The sequence below is a fragment of the Homarus americanus genome, unplaced genomic scaffold, assembly GCF_018991925.1.
Source record: "Homarus americanus isolate GMGI-L3 unplaced genomic scaffold, GMGI_Hamer_2.0 scaffold4896, whole genome shotgun sequence".
Classification (NCBI taxonomy): domain Eukaryota; kingdom Metazoa; phylum Arthropoda; class Malacostraca; order Decapoda; family Nephropidae; genus Homarus; species Homarus americanus.
Window position 1 is genome coordinate 3,626,989 of NW_024749657.1, and position 15,808 is coordinate 3,642,796.

At 36.5% G+C, this 15,808-nt stretch overlaps 1 protein-coding gene across 3 annotated transcripts in view; it reads left to right on the forward strand.

Annotated features, from left to right (window-relative positions):
• The window catches only part of LOC121853643, an 86,139-nt gene extending 71,000 nt beyond the window's left edge, over positions 1 to 15,139 (forward strand). For all 3 annotated transcript variants that reach the window (XM_042347919.1, XM_042347920.1, XM_042347922.1), the window contains 16 exons: positions 3,130 to 3,262; positions 3,780 to 3,852; positions 4,235 to 4,414; positions 4,998 to 5,112; positions 5,496 to 5,612; positions 6,241 to 6,378; positions 7,146 to 7,269; positions 7,506 to 7,632; positions 8,081 to 8,227; positions 8,590 to 8,803; positions 9,290 to 9,446; positions 9,811 to 9,887; positions 10,087 to 10,155; positions 10,784 to 10,860; positions 11,102 to 11,197; positions 11,379 to 15,139. In XM_042347919.1, the coding sequence (XP_042203853.1) occupies positions 3,130 to 3,262; positions 3,780 to 3,852; positions 4,235 to 4,414; positions 4,998 to 5,112; positions 5,496 to 5,612; positions 6,241 to 6,378; positions 7,146 to 7,269; positions 7,506 to 7,632; positions 8,081 to 8,227; positions 8,590 to 8,803; positions 9,290 to 9,446; positions 9,811 to 9,887; positions 10,087 to 10,155; positions 10,784 to 10,860; positions 11,102 to 11,197; positions 11,379 to 11,738 (2,204 nt within the window). In that variant the 3' untranslated portion in view covers positions 11,739 to 15,139. The remainder of the gene's footprint in view (positions 1 to 3,129; positions 3,263 to 3,779; positions 3,853 to 4,234; positions 4,415 to 4,997; positions 5,113 to 5,495; positions 5,613 to 6,240; positions 6,379 to 7,145; positions 7,270 to 7,505; positions 7,633 to 8,080; positions 8,228 to 8,589; positions 8,804 to 9,289; positions 9,447 to 9,810; positions 9,888 to 10,086; positions 10,156 to 10,783; positions 10,861 to 11,101; positions 11,198 to 11,378) is intronic.
• Positions 15,140 to 15,808: the final 669 nt, after the last annotated feature.

The window sequence follows — 15,808 nt, forward strand, 5'->3', positions numbered from 1 at the left end:
GTCAATTGTCTTAATAAAATTATAAATCGAATAGAGCCTTTTGTATTGTGGTGTCTCAGTGGCTTCTCAGATGGCAAATGTTTTATCCTGTTACTACTGGAGCCAGATGAACCACAGGGAATAAATTAATCATGTTATTTTAGTCATATTTCAGGGACCACCACAAGGAGTTTTAAGTATGAGTCTACTGTGCTTGACTTTCACTCCCTAATGTTTTGATTTGTTAGTGTCACAGTAAAATTTTTGTCCACCGCACCTCTAAATCCATAAATCTCTGTTTTGTATTTACTGTATGTCCATTTTAGAGTTGAATTGGTGACAAATTAATATTTTTTATATTATATTGAAATTAGTGGTGAATCGGTACACATGTATTTATAAATAGAACTTCCATTGTTTTGCTCATTTTTCCCCAGTGTTGTGGTTTATGATCAATACCACAGGTCATTAGATGTTTCCACTCTTAAATTTTTTCTCGTGGTGTTCCCTGGACAGTACAGTATTTGTAGAACATTTTAAGTATTTCTGTACACTAAAAACAGGTTTCTTCTTTGAGGCAGAGAATAATGTCAGTCTTCTGAGGTGAGATGTTAATTAGTCTTGGATTACATCAGGTAGTGCAGAAACTATTCCCAGTTTCATCGATCACATCACTTCTAAGAAAATTCCGTCACCATTACTAGACCACTTAATATTTACATCACCTTTTTTATGCTCAAGAGCTTCCACTCTGTACTTGATGAATCATTAGAACGAAATTGAGGATACAGTGGCTAAGTGAATACAACACTTGCCTCCTATCCTAATAGTCACTGAGTAATATGCACCGAGCTGCACAATTTGAGGAAGTGAAGGTAGTTGAGAACAGTGCCAGCCACACTGCCTCCTTGTGCAGTGAAGGCTTATTATACAGTGTACAGTACTTGATCCAAACTGGTCCTAATGGGTTGGCTATCAGGCCTATGGAAGCCACTTTAACTTTGAAGGATCACCACAGTGATTCTGGACCATAGACACAATGAGTCCTATTAATGAAAGGCTTAGCCAGAAAAAATGGACAGAACTGTCATGTGATAAACATTAAGCATTTTCAGTCTTGAGAAATACTTCAGTTGTAATAATTGTATGAGATTAACAAGAATGTGACTAGCCATTATAATAATATTATGCCACAGAAATAAAATAAGGAAGGTGATGTAGTGCCATGGCTCATGTGTTCACTGTTAGATCAAGAACATCATCTCTCACAGGTGTTGGATGAACATAAGAACAGTAAGTAAATACACCTGACGTATCGTTGTCCTTAGCAAAACTGGTCAAATTTCTCTGCACATTTTTTTTCTTGAGTATGGAATGCATAACCTAGCAATATTTTGCATGTCTCTTGTTCTATTTTGTTATACATATTGTATTCTGTGTTTATTTTATGTATTTTCACCTCTGCTGTAGATAAACCTAACTGAATCAGACCCATTCTTAATGGTGCAAATGACCCTGGCAGTTGAGAGCAACTTAAGTAATCAGATCTTCATTACTGAGAAAGTGTTTTTGAACATTATAGAAAACAAAGTTTATATACCATAATTGAGCTAATTCTCACAGAGATAAACCTGTCCACATTAGTGGTACATACGTATATGTAATGATGAGTGTTCAATCTTAGTATTTCTGTTATGAGGTGTTTCATCTTTCTTGAAGGGGAACAGAAGACAAAGTATGTAGTCCTTGGTGTAGCCCAGACTTGAAGGGGGTAAAGAACTTGGGAATGTGGGAATCCTTATACTGTACTCTGTTCATCACCTAAATTTTTACGGCTCTGAAATAGCCGTAAAGGAGCTTGGCTGCTTTGCACCTGACAATGGTCATTTATGACTGGTCATTAACTCTTTGCAGCGTTAACTGTGTATCCCTCAGCTCACTACTACCATTAAACAAGTGTGTTCTTCATGTTATTATTTTTCTTGTGTCGACTCTTGTCAGTTTCCATTATTGAGAGGTTATACTTTTACTTCTTGTCACACATTGTCTTGTGTTATTTACACTGTGTTTACTGTTATGTTCACCTGCCGTACAGTACTTCACCAGGTTATGTTTTGATTTTGGTTTCTCCGAACTTATTACTTCTGGTGATTATATTCTACTGCAAGAATTATTATTTCAGTGCTATTGTTTGTTATGTCTCAGGTGTATCATTGGTTCACTTCACCAGGGGTCAGGTTCTCACAGGTTCTTACTATCAATAATCCTCATAACAGATGTTGAGATGTTCCTAAATGGTTCACTTTAGGTAATGGAATCAAAAGAATGACCAAATATAACATCAGAATTATAATGAGACTCTATCATAACTACTGTAAATGTGTTAATACCAATGAGGGGAAAAGATAAACTAAGAGACCTATGTTAAAGTTTGTCTATGTTAATTTTATCCTCAAACTGCTGCAGGTTAATATTTCTAAGTTAAGCTACAGTCTTATTTTTATGATGTTTTTGGACATTATTTTTTCACGGTTGGTTCAGTTATCCAGTTAGGTGTTTCCTACATCTTTACCTACAAGGTTTATTTGCCATATGATCCTTTGAGAAGCTGGGCCCAAACTTACAGTATTTCTTCATACTGTGTGAATATTACCTGTAGCTGCTAGTGCTTCCTCACACACTGTACTGTACAGTACTGTATATATACATACATATAGATTTATGTATCCAGGCATGGATAAATCCTTCATCAAATAACCTATAGTTTACATTGCTTGATTCCACTAGAGTAAAGTACAGTACCTGATGTTAAGCTATTTGCTTCACCCTTTTATTTGTAACTTAATGTAATATCAAAGCATTAGCACTCACAAGTAACTTATGTCAACAATATGCTACTAAGACTATAAAATGCTTATCTGCTGAAAATATAATACCTTAATAAAATAAAACTATTATCATAGGTGTTTAAAGATGATTTAAGTCTTAATTAGTTTAGCATAAAGGAGACGACCTTGAAATGCATTTGAATATTTGTAAAATATAAATACCTGTTCTTAAACATAAGAGACAGAGGTAACAAATAAGATATCAGAAACACGATTAACACCTCAGGGTACAGTATAACTAACACAGTCGTTGATCCCACAGAGTCGGCTGGGCTGATGTCATCTACGAATCTTCAGCACGTCGAGCGAGTCGCGAGGGAAGCGGCGCTTGACGGGAGGACGAACTGTAAGGAGGGCAACCCACAGCCTGAGATCCGTGTCAATACTTCCTCCCAGTGAGTAGTGGACGCCGATACATAACTGCTAAGTATGGTCTGGTAATAAGCGGGAATTTCTCTCAGAATCATCATCTTCCCATGTTAGTCTGATGCTGATTCCTCATCCACTAATTGATATTCATTTCTCCATGTCTCTCTCTTTTTTATTATTTTAATGTTTGTTTTTATTCACATGTAGTTTACATTACTTTAAAAAAATTTAATCACCTAAAGGTTACCTTATTTCACCTAATTATTAAACAACCTAATGCTACTTGGGGGTTAGGTTAGGTTAGAATTGGGTGGCTAATTATTAATTTGGTTTATTTGTGACTTAATAGAAAGATGTGTCATATTCCCTACAAAGATATTGCACTTTTGTTTATTCATAGCCTTTCAGAATTACTTTCCTTTATTTCTGAAGTTTTCATTTTATGTTGTTTTAAAGACTTCAGTCCATTTTTTTTTCTTTTTTCTATTTTGTTATTTTTTGGGTGAGGATCATCATTTAATGGAGGTAATCATTATGTAACAGGATGACCAAGTTACGACAGGAGATGGGCAACCACCGCCTAGATGGCTACATCATTCCCATGACTGGTGAACAAGTAAGCTCAAGATATTGAACAACTAATGAAATCTGACTCAATTAAAATAAAAGACTCAACAATTTAAAAATATAATTTAATATTATATACTAGAGTGGATTTCTTTTAACATTATTACATTTAAAACTGGAATACACTTGTACTTGTAGTTCACAGGATACTTAATATGGGTCTTAGCATATCTATATACAGCATCTGCTAGAGTTCACATGAACTGTGGTAATGCATCATCCAAGATACTAAAATTAGATACAGTTCAAGTCATGATATTATGTCAGTAATATCTACAGTATACACCACTACTTTAACTAACAATTATATACTGTAAGTGTATTTGATTTTGAATACTTTGTAACCTGTGAAAATCCGTGTCTTCCCCCAGCATGGCTATTTGGCACCAGCAGAGAAACGCCTGCAGTATATGACTGGGTTTACAGGAAGTTTTGGGAATGTGGCGGTGACTGCAGACGAGCAGGCATTGTGGACAGATGGTCGCTATTTCCTGCAGGCAGACAGTGAACTGGGATGTGACTGGCTGCTCATGAAGGAGCAGATCGATGGTGTGAGTGCTGAATAAATCTCTTTCAAATGGCATTAAGGCTTGACTGAAATAATTTTAATGTTTATTTTATACTAAAGGTAAATGACCGATAGTCTGTATGTTTCATATCATGAGATGTAATTGATACTTTATAGGATCATGTGAAAAATAGGCACCCAGTTTATTTACATGATGATTAAACACCCATGCCTAACCCCCCCCCCTCCCCTTCCTCCAGGTAGCATCAGAGTACCTAATCATCCTGTTAAATAAGCTGTGTTGCATAATCTTCACATGAGAAAAAATAACAGATATTCTAAATGATGCAAGGAAGCCCATAGGTTGATAATATATGTGTTATTTAATATTTTTTCACGAGCTTCATTAGCCTGAGCACTGAAGAGTTTTTGTCACATTTGTTGGACATTTTCCATCTGCCAACCATACCTTCACATCGACTGAAATATTACCATAGAACAATCACATGTGGCTAAGAGGCCTCACCTCCCTCCCTCCCTCTCTTCCTTCCTCCCTCCTTCCCTGTGTCCCTCCCTTCCCCCCTCCCTATACTTGAAGTTGATCTTGCACCACTGTAATTGTACAGGTACCTACAATATCAGAGTGGCTGAGGAGTAAGCTGGTGAGCGGGGCCAAGGTGGGGGCCGACCCTCGACTCATAGCTGCCGACACCTGGAAGTTCTACTCTGAGGAACTGGCCAGTAAGTGTAATAGGGCATAGATAAATAGATAGATAGATAGATACATAAAGATAGGTACATATATAGATAGATAGATACATATATAGATAGGCATATTAACAATTACAATTGCTTCAACATGCATATCCAGTATACAATGCAGGTACTGTACTGTATTGTATGCAGTTCGGCATGTATAATTCAGGTACAGTATACAGTGTATATAGACAGTGCAAGTAAACAATGTATATAAAGTGTGTTATGTATACAATTTCCAATATACCTAGACAGTGAAGGTATACAAACAGTGATAAGAAGTAAGATAATTTGACCATAGGGCATTGGATGGTGAGATAGGGGTCAGGTTGACAATATTCCTATCACTTACCATCCCTATGTCACAGAGTCGGACATCGAGCTGGTGGCGGAGGAGACGAACTTGGTCGACTTGGTGTGGCCAGCAGAGGAGCGGCCGCCTTACTCACAGGATCCCATCTACATTCATGAGTTACAGTTTGCAGGTCAGTTATATGGAGCCAGATAGGTAATCAGATTGAGACAGTGAGAGAGAGAGAGAGTAAGAGATGGAGAGGGAGAATAAGAGATAGAGAGAGAGAGAGAGAATAAGAGATAGAGAGGGAGAATAAGAGATAGAGAGAGAGAGAGAATAAGAGATAGAGAGGGAGAATGAGAGATGGTAAATTAAATGGACAGAAAATGGATATAGGAAAGTCATAATATAAAAACTGGGAGATACATAGTTAAACAGAGTGAAAGAGAGAGAGAATGAGTGAGATAGAGAGATAGGTTGATAGTTAATTATTTTAGAGAGAGAGAGAGAGAGAGAGAGAGAGAGAGAGTGAATGGCAACGTACAGTAGACAATTCACAATTTGTATAAATGTAAGAGGAAAACGTACAGTACCTTACTCCAAACATTCTTAACTACCTTGAAATACCCGATCAGTTTTATGACACTTGACGTTTTTCCAACTTAACGACCTTATGTGTCATTCTAGTCATCATTTCATCCATGTGTGTATCATTCTAACCATCATTACGTCCATGTGCGTATCATTCTAACCGTCATTACATCCATGTGCGTTTCATTCTAACCATCATTACGTACATGTGTGTATGTGTGCAACAGGCAAGAGGTGGGAGGACAAGGTGGCAGATGTGAGGGCAGAGATGGAGAGGCAGGGGGCGGACATACTGGTGATCACAGCTCCTGACGAAGTGGCTTGGCTCCTCAACCTCAGGGGGAGTGACGTCGAGACCACCCCAGGTTAGTAAACAAGGTCAATTCAGCGCTTGTTTCTTAATGTTAGTAAACTAGTAGGTCAAAGGTTAAATCAAGACTTGTTTTTTTCATATTAACAAACAAAGTGAAACCAACACTGTTTCTTCGTTATTGTGTTGGAGGTTAGATTTGAACTCCTTTCTATTTTGACTTATGTCTTATACCAGTCATATTCCTTACCAACTCTGTCTTGTAAGAGCCATAGATTGTGTACTGCACCTTCCCAGGTATGTTCAGTTCTTCCCAGCAATGACGTCCTGTACTGTGTTTTGAAGCTCACCTGTAACTCACATTAATCTGTTATATTTCGCACCTAGAATTACCAGCAGTTCAAAATGTCAATAGATATAAAAGAAAGGAAACATTTTGGTTAATCTATATTTATCTAAAAAAAAAAATGTTCCCTCAATATCAAGAGATTCTGGTATTCTTAGCTGTACAACTTTATGTATGTACAATTGAACACAGATGTACAGTATATAAAACAACTATCTGTGCATACTTTGTGGGGAAACAATATGAGACCATGGACGATAAATTTTGGTATATGAGGGCTGTCACTAGTCACACGTAAAATTTTGGAGCATATCGACCCCCACCTGCGAAGATAGTTGTTTTAGCTACTGTACACCCCAACACAGGTACAACAGGGTAATGGTTACATAAGAGGCATTACAGGTGTTACAGAACCACAGAGGTAAAGTTCCAACAGATGCACGATACTGTTAGTGATGCCCTTTGTTCCTTGGCAGTGTTCCGTTCCTACGTCATCATCGGGAGGAACAACGTCGAGCTGTTTGTTCCCCCCGACAAGATCACACCAGCTGTTGACAACCATCTGAACGTGAACCAGTGTGGCGAGCAGGAGTGTGTCATGTGAGTAATGCAAGTGTCATGTGGATAGTGGTAGTGTCATGTGGGTAGTGGTAGTGTCATGTGGGTAGTGGTAGTGTCATGTGGGTACTGGTAGTGTGTTATGAGTGGGAGAAAGAAGGAGAGAAATAGAATATGAAATTAAAGCAAACATATAAGAAAGAGATAGAAAGGAGAGAAGAGAATTGAGATGTAACCATGGTAACATCTCGTTCCCCCCCTCCCCCTCCTGCCCACAGCATCACAGAGTACATAGCCATCTTGGATCGCCTCCGTGTCCTCAAGCTCAACAATGGCATCACTAAGGTCATGCTGGGTAAGAAGTACTCCTACTCCGGCGGTGCTTCCTATGCCATCTACTCTGCCGTGAGTACTTGATTTGACTCGCTCCATTTTCCAGGTTGACTCATTCTATTCTCTGGGTTGATTCATTTTACTATGGGTTTACTCATTCTGCTTTAGCTTATTCTTTATAATGGAGAATACTGTACAGTATGTTTAGGAGGGAATGAATTGCTTTTTCCATTCTCTCTCGACTAAATTGGCAAAAACTAAGCTGCTTATTTGATTCTATATGGATATATAAACAAAGATAGTCATTTGATTTTATATAGTGAAATAGATGGATGCAAGAATAAAATGTGCAGGTCATTTTACAGTACATTTATAAAAGAGGAAATAAAATTATGTATTCCTATCTCACTATCTTATAAAATGTATAAAAAAAAGAAAAAAATGTTCATTTGTCTCTGGTTAAACAAAAATACAAAGTTAGTATACTATATATATCTTTCCATCTACCAACAACGTACAGGTGCCGGAGGAGAAGAGGCTGGTGACCATCTCCCCGGTGCTGGAGATGAAGGCCCGGAAGAACCCAGTGGAGATCAAAGGTATGAAAGACTCCCACATCAGGGATGCCGTCGCCCTCTGTGACTTCCTCAGCTTTATGGAGAAGGAGGTATGTATGAGGGGTTTGAGACAGGTCAAATTCACTAAGATTCTGTACAGTATATTAGAATTTTCCTTTAGCACAGTAAACATATCAACAAAGACAAATTCTCTTTTGATTCAACAAGATGCATAATTTGTACACATCTCCGACATGTGTGCTGTGTGTTTCCATAGCAACAAGAGTTCCATCACATTTAATAAAAAAAATTTCAAATGGTTACATTAACATACAAGACTAACAGAAATATAGAAATATACATACATTATGTTTTCTTGTTACAGATCACCAACAGACTCCATGACTTACAGGATATCTTCCTAGTTACAGATATTTTCCAGTAAACACCGTGACAAACATTTCTGTTGCAGATAAATTCCGGGAACTCGTGGAACGAGATCACGGCGTCCGAGAAGCTGCTGGAGCTCCGTCGTCAGCAGCAAAACTTCATGGGTGTCTCCTTCAAGACCATCAGTGCCTTTGGTCCCAACGGTGCTGTCATTCACTACCGACCGCGCCCAGACACCAACCGCGAGATTACAACTGAGTCCCTCTACCTGCTGGACAGTGGTGGACAGTATAAGGGTAAGTGGAGTTTACCCTATTTGGTGGACAGGGACAAACTAATGTATACAAAGATAAAAGGAAGGCCTTTTAACCAGGAGGAAGGTTCAAGGGTGAGTGGTTCTCGTTGTAGATAGATTATACAAGTGTGGACCCTTAATCCTTACCTGAATTTTCTGGCTGGTTTATGTATGTTTTACCCTGTCCACCAAATCATTAATTGATTGCTCAACATTACAGACACCCAAGTATTCCCAGACAAAACAGATTCATTGTAAGAGTAATACAGTACAGTAGTTTATACAAATAAATCATGATGTTTTATCACCATGAAACCAGTGAATGTGAGTTAGAAAGCAAAACAATCATTATTAAGTTTTACAAAGTGTAGGTGCAGGTTAATATTATTTAAACTTCAGCTACAAGTGAAAAAATATACCTGTATTCCCCTATACTTACCAACAGTATATGAATTTTAAAGATAATCTGTATTATTTCTTACCCCAGATGGAACAACAGATGTGACACGCACGATGCACTATGGGGAGCCAACATCCTTCCAGGTGGAGGCCTACACTCGGGTACTGATTGGTGCTATTGACCTGGCCAGACTAATCTTCCCCGAGGGTACAGATGACACTGATATCGATATTCTTGCCCGCAGGTGTGTGTGTGTGTGTGTGTGTTTTTTTTTTGTTCTTTTCATGCATTGACTCACCTTCAGGGGACAACTTGAGCATCAGGTCTGGATATGGGGAGTTTCAAAGGCTTGTAGGACCAATTTCTCCCCTAACTGAATATGTAAGAACTCACCTAGTTGGCTCACTCAAGCTACAAGACAAGGATGGTAGACAACTTAGCTTCATAATTGCACTAAGATTGTACCATAAATAAGAGTTGTTTTAGCTCTGTTTACTAGGAGAAAATATTATACTGTCATCTATGAGAATCATGTCCAAGGTATCCTAACTCCTATTCTGCTGAGTAATGGTTAGCTGTGCTGTTATCATCCCCACCTTCTCCCTCAGGCCGCTGTATGAGGTGGGGCTGGACTACCGCCACGGCACGGGCCACGGTATCGGACACTTCCTCGGTGTACATGAAGGTGAGGACACAACATAAATGTATTGTCCTCCTTACACACCATCTATGACCAACTCAGCCTCATGCATGTAAAGTCATTTTATTTGTACACTGGCAAAACAATTGAGAGTCAGCCCCTCGGTCCATAGCCATTACTGCACTTATATTTATGATGTGTATTGTTATATTCATCCATAAACACTTCATTGCTCTCTCGGCAGCTCCAATACAGGTCAGGATCTACAGTACTGAAGAACACAAGCTGGAGGTCGGCCACTTCTTCTCTGATGGTGAGATGACTTGTTTATTATTTTTATTATTATTATTATTATTATTATTATTATTATTATTATTATTATTATTATTATTATTATTATTATTATTATTATTGTTATTATTATTGTTATTAATATTATTGTCATTATTGTTATTATTCTTACTGTTATTATTATTATTATTATTATTATTATTATTATTATTATTATTGTTAGTAATGGTAGTAGTGGTAGTATTGATAAGCTTTATTGTTATTAATGATATCTAATGGTAGTAGTACAATAGTAGTAGGAAAAGTAGTAATACTAGTACTGTACAGGGAGTATTATAATCAACAATAAGCTTTAACAATATACCTGTACTCCAGTTTATTGCCAAATTATCGTATATTTTCTCTTGTACTTTAAGCTTACTTTATCCATGAATGTATCTGTTTACCAATGCATTCTCTCAGCTCATTGTTAGTAAATAAAGAGAGAGAGAGAGAGAGAGAGAGATGTCAAACAACTCACCAGAAATCTCTCCCCTTTTCTATCTACTTTATTTATCAATATTTCTTTTCAATGATACATTCCCTAAGATCATTAATGTTCAATAGTCAAAGAGAAGACATTAACCCTCCCACTACCCACCCCCCAACAGAGCCCGGGTACTACCAGGACAACCAGTGGGGAATACGGCTGGAGACCATCCTCACTGTGGTCACTAAGGAAACTGAGGTGAGTGATAGAGGGAAAGAATGTGTGTGTGAGCGTGTGTGGTGAATTATCCTACTCACACACCCTCTAACAGTTCAAAATTGTATCTTCAAATGTAATAAAACTTTGTAGTAATGTGTATGTGTGGGTTGAGTTAGTACTTCTTCAGGGTACAATCTAAGTATTATTATTATTATTGTTGTTGTTATTACTGTACTGTATTACCATTAAAGCTCATAAGTATCTCCACATTTCCCTGCAGTACAAGTTTGACAAGCAGTCACTTGGATTTGAACCAGTGACATTAGTTCCCTTTGAAGCCAAGCTGATTAATACCACTCTGCTGGAAGACATTCAGGTATGTAATACAGTATCTCATATGATTTTGTTTTATAAATGGTATTGCTAAACTCGTATGATATACATTCTAATCCCTTCTGTGAAAACTTTTTTTTTTTACATCAGTATCTGTTATAAGTTAATTTGAGGTGTCCATTAAGAAATATTTATGTTATTGTTTATCCCTGACAATGTTGTAGTGCGATTGGTTAAATGATTACCACACCCGGGTGCGTGAGGTGATTGGCCCAGAGTTGCTGAACCAGGGACACCAAGTAGCTTATGATTGGCTGGTGACAAAGACAGAGCCCCTAAAGTGTCCCCACCACCGCCAGTCATCGCCCGTCTCTAGCAAGACGACGACCACCACCACCACATCCGTGACCACCACTGGGCACCATCTAACCACCACCAGGACAGTCGAGTATGCCACCTCGGCCATTATCACTCACAAAGATGCTGAGGAACTGGAGGAGAGCGGGACTGCAGCTCTCGCCTCAACTGCTGGGACTGTGGCTATTATGGTACTCCTGACAGTGAAGAACCTCCTGGTGTGGTGACTGTGATAATAGTGAAGAATATTTGTATTATTGAGTTACATTAATGACTGGAATTTAAAGCACAAGTGGAAGTTAGAACACAGGAATCCTATTTCAGATAAGTGAGCAAAAGTGATCAAGAGTTGGTCATTCGTTGTGTTAAGCCTCACTTGAGAACTACATCTATGCTGCCAGATTTATACAGTACTACATTAGTGATAATATAATACAGTTACATGCATATTGAGAATACATAAAATAATGGGACTAAATTTTAATGTAATGTAGAGTTAATAGAATTTACTGTAGTACTATAGAGTTCATAGAAATACAGAGGTACATTATATATTGAAAACATAAAGAGGCAGCCTCACCCAACCAGCAAAGTGAAAAATATAATGTTTATTTTCTTATAGTTACACATCCAGAGTACAAATAAGGAAGCACCCAGAAGATGGAACAGGAGAAAGGAATAATCACATAATTATTATAGTAATTTATATATAAACACAAAAATAAATAACAATGTAATAAAAGTATCATACAAGTGACATGTATAATAATCAAAACTGTATCAAAGAAAAACAACTTCATGGGAAACCAAAAAAAAAAAAAAAGAAAGATATTGGATGAAAACTATTGATTCCCAAGAGTTTGATTTGTCCATGATATTAGAAATTTACTACAAACTGGATGAATAAGCATTTTGTTTCTTTTTCAGACGATATAGACTTAATATAACGTCCCTAGGGTAATTTCGGCAAGGTTTTATTTGATTAGTGTTGTTGTCTTTTAACCCAAATGAAAATAATAGTTATAGTAATCCAGTACGTTGGACTTTTCCGTCACTGATCGTTTAGTTAATGTGAGGGTGAAGAAACTGAGATGGATCATTTTGGGTAAATATAATGAGAGAGGCCAATACTAAGGGTGATATTGTTATTCTCTCTCTCTCTCTCTCTCTCTCTCTCTCTCTCTCTCTCTCTCTCTCTTTTGCTCCTTTACTCCCCTTTTTCTGTCTGTTCTCTCTCTCTTCTCTTTTTCTCTTTTTTGCTCCTTGACTCCCCTTTTTCTGTCTGTTCTCTCTCTCTTTCTCTCTCTCGGAGCAATAGATAGTTTTATTACAAATTATACACACGTCATACAACTTCTTTCCAATTATGAAAGAATTAAAAAATACAGCTTATGTGGTCTTATCACTTTAAGGAATCTCTAAAATTTCGCTTTAACTCTTTCTTGAAATAACTGATGAATCATATTAGTGTGTTGATAAAGAAAAAATTCCTGAAAAAGGTAAATTTTTCCGTATCAACAATTTTTTTAACATAGACTTAGGTCTGTATAACTAAAGATACATTAACTTGGGATGTATGTTAATATTTTAGAACGTAATTTCCATGAATTAATATACGGTAGGTCAGAAATACATAATGAAGATCACTCGATAAAGAAAAGAAGTTAAAAATGCTACGTGTAACAATTTTGTGTGATATAAAGTTTCTCGTGTATATACAGTACATTGGATAGTTATTTTGAAAGTAGTAGGGAAGTGCTGTATAGTACAGTACTGTACTTGTGTCAAGGTGCCTGTATGTTATAATAATTGGTCTTAAAGTATTTGTTATGATTGAATACAGTAATTGGTAATGATATTGTTATGTGGAAATTACTCTGTTAGATTACTGTAGTTGTCATTTGAAAACTACTACACATTGTTCTTGTTGAGTGAAAATTATGGTTAATGTTGTACAGTATTTGTCAAAAAAATTTTAATGCAATATATTAATGTTCTGTATTTGTTTTCTGAAAATTATTAGAAACATTTACCATCACCTATCCTGCTGGTCCTTGAACCTAGAGATTCAGACTCATGAACCCAAAGCAGTAGTCACTGATGCATTATTCTGTCCATAAATGCTTCAGATTCATGAGTCTGAATCTCTGGGTTCGTAGAGCAATAGGAGAGGTGACAGGATTTTTGTTCATGACTGTATACCTGTCAGGTGAAAGTCATGAGCAACATTGTACACATACCTGTCAGGTGAACATCATAATAACATTGTTTTAGCCATACCAAAATTAAAAAGTTACACTGTATTTACCATGTGAAAATCAAAAGCAATGCTGCAGACCTGTTTACAAGAAAACTGTAAAAGTTATTGTAAACAATAAATTACATGCTTACTTTATTTTATTTGTGTATAGGGTGAACGATACAAAGCAATATGTGTGCGAGACAATGGCTGAATGGCTCATGATATAGATGAGTGAATGTTAGTCTAGATGTAGGAATATTACATAAATATTATAATAGTAATAGTGTGTATAAGTTGCATTCATGTGAAGGCTTCAACGTGTTCCAAACTTGTTTAAAATGTGTTTGTGTGTGTATTTGTTATCCTTACCTGAGAGGTGTTTATTAAAGGTGATATTCCACTGTAAAAATAAAGGTAAAATAACCCAGATTAAATTATACAAGTTCAGATTTTCTGTGGATTTTGGTAACTTTTGAATGAATACTGTGGATTTCTGATTATATATACTGTACAGGGGTATATAGAGATTTAATGGCATCATTTGCATGTAAAAATAAAGGGTAATAAACTCCCATGAAATTATGGACACTCAGATTGTGTGGGTCTGTGTTTTTTGATGACAAAAGCCCATAAGAATGATTAGAGACTATTATTATTTTATGTTTTATTAATTATTGTATTTTATGAGGGCTGAAAGGGATCACAAAAAGGTACAAATTTACATAAATTTTAAAAATATTTTATTGATTAAAAAATAATTCTTTATATTTTTTTTATATTCAACAAAGTTTAAACTCAAATTATTGCCTTTGTCTCATTTATTTTTTAATTTTGAGTTTCAATTAATCATCAGAATGAGCGAAGATATAAAGAGTATACTGTACAGTACTGTATATATAAATTTGAAATAATTCAGATTATATATTTTGTTTTTCATGGATTTTTATATTTGAAGTTTTAAAGAAAATCTGTAGCCGGAATATTTTTCTTGAACCTGAAATGCAAATTTTACTGGACTTTTTCCTGTGGTTAAATTTAACAACACTTTGTAATTACAATAAAAAAAATGCCATAAGAGTAGTGCTTAGTGATTTAGTTTCTATATTTTCTGTTATGGAAATACAGTACAGTACTGTAATTTCTTTTCATAATTATTGTATTTAATCATGTGCTATACTGTATGCTATTCATGTACAATGTGTCTCAAGTTAAGTGTTTGGGTCGCTGGGAAGTTGATGAGTCACTACCTCGGAATATATGGGTTCAAATACAAAATATAATTAGATAACGTATACTAGTGTATACTGTATTCCATATCCATGCTGTAACCAACAAACACACACACATCCATGTACTGTACAGTACACATACACACACACACACACAGACACATACTGTACAGTACACAAACACACGCACACACACATATACTGTTCTGCACAGGAGTACACACACACACTGCACAGTACACACACAAATATTGTACAGTATACATACACACACACACAGACACATACTGTACAATACACAAACACACGCACACACATATACTGTTCTGCACAGGAGTACACACACACACAAACACACTGCACAGTACACACACACAAATATTGTACAGTATACATACACACACACACACTATCGAACCCTGTGTCCCTGAACTCAATAAGACCCTGGTTGCCCACTCCACCACGGCACCTCTCAAACCTGCCTAAACAATACACGTATTCTAAACTTGTTTCCTGTAACAGTTGCAACATATACTATATGTAAATGTTTTATAATAAAGTTACATTAAAATTACAGTACATGTGTTTTCATTGTTTGCAGGAGATGCCTTTGAGTTGTTTCTGTATTCCTCCATTCACTCTTGGAATAGATTGTAGCATTGATGTTATTTCTACACTTCTACATACTCGTGATCAACAATTAGAAATGAATATAATTGTATGAACATAGCAGGTCCTCGGCACCTGCTTACGCTCACTACCTACCGATAAACAACAACACTGGCAATAAGCAATAGCCCATAGTCTCAGAAGGTTGTAAGGTACC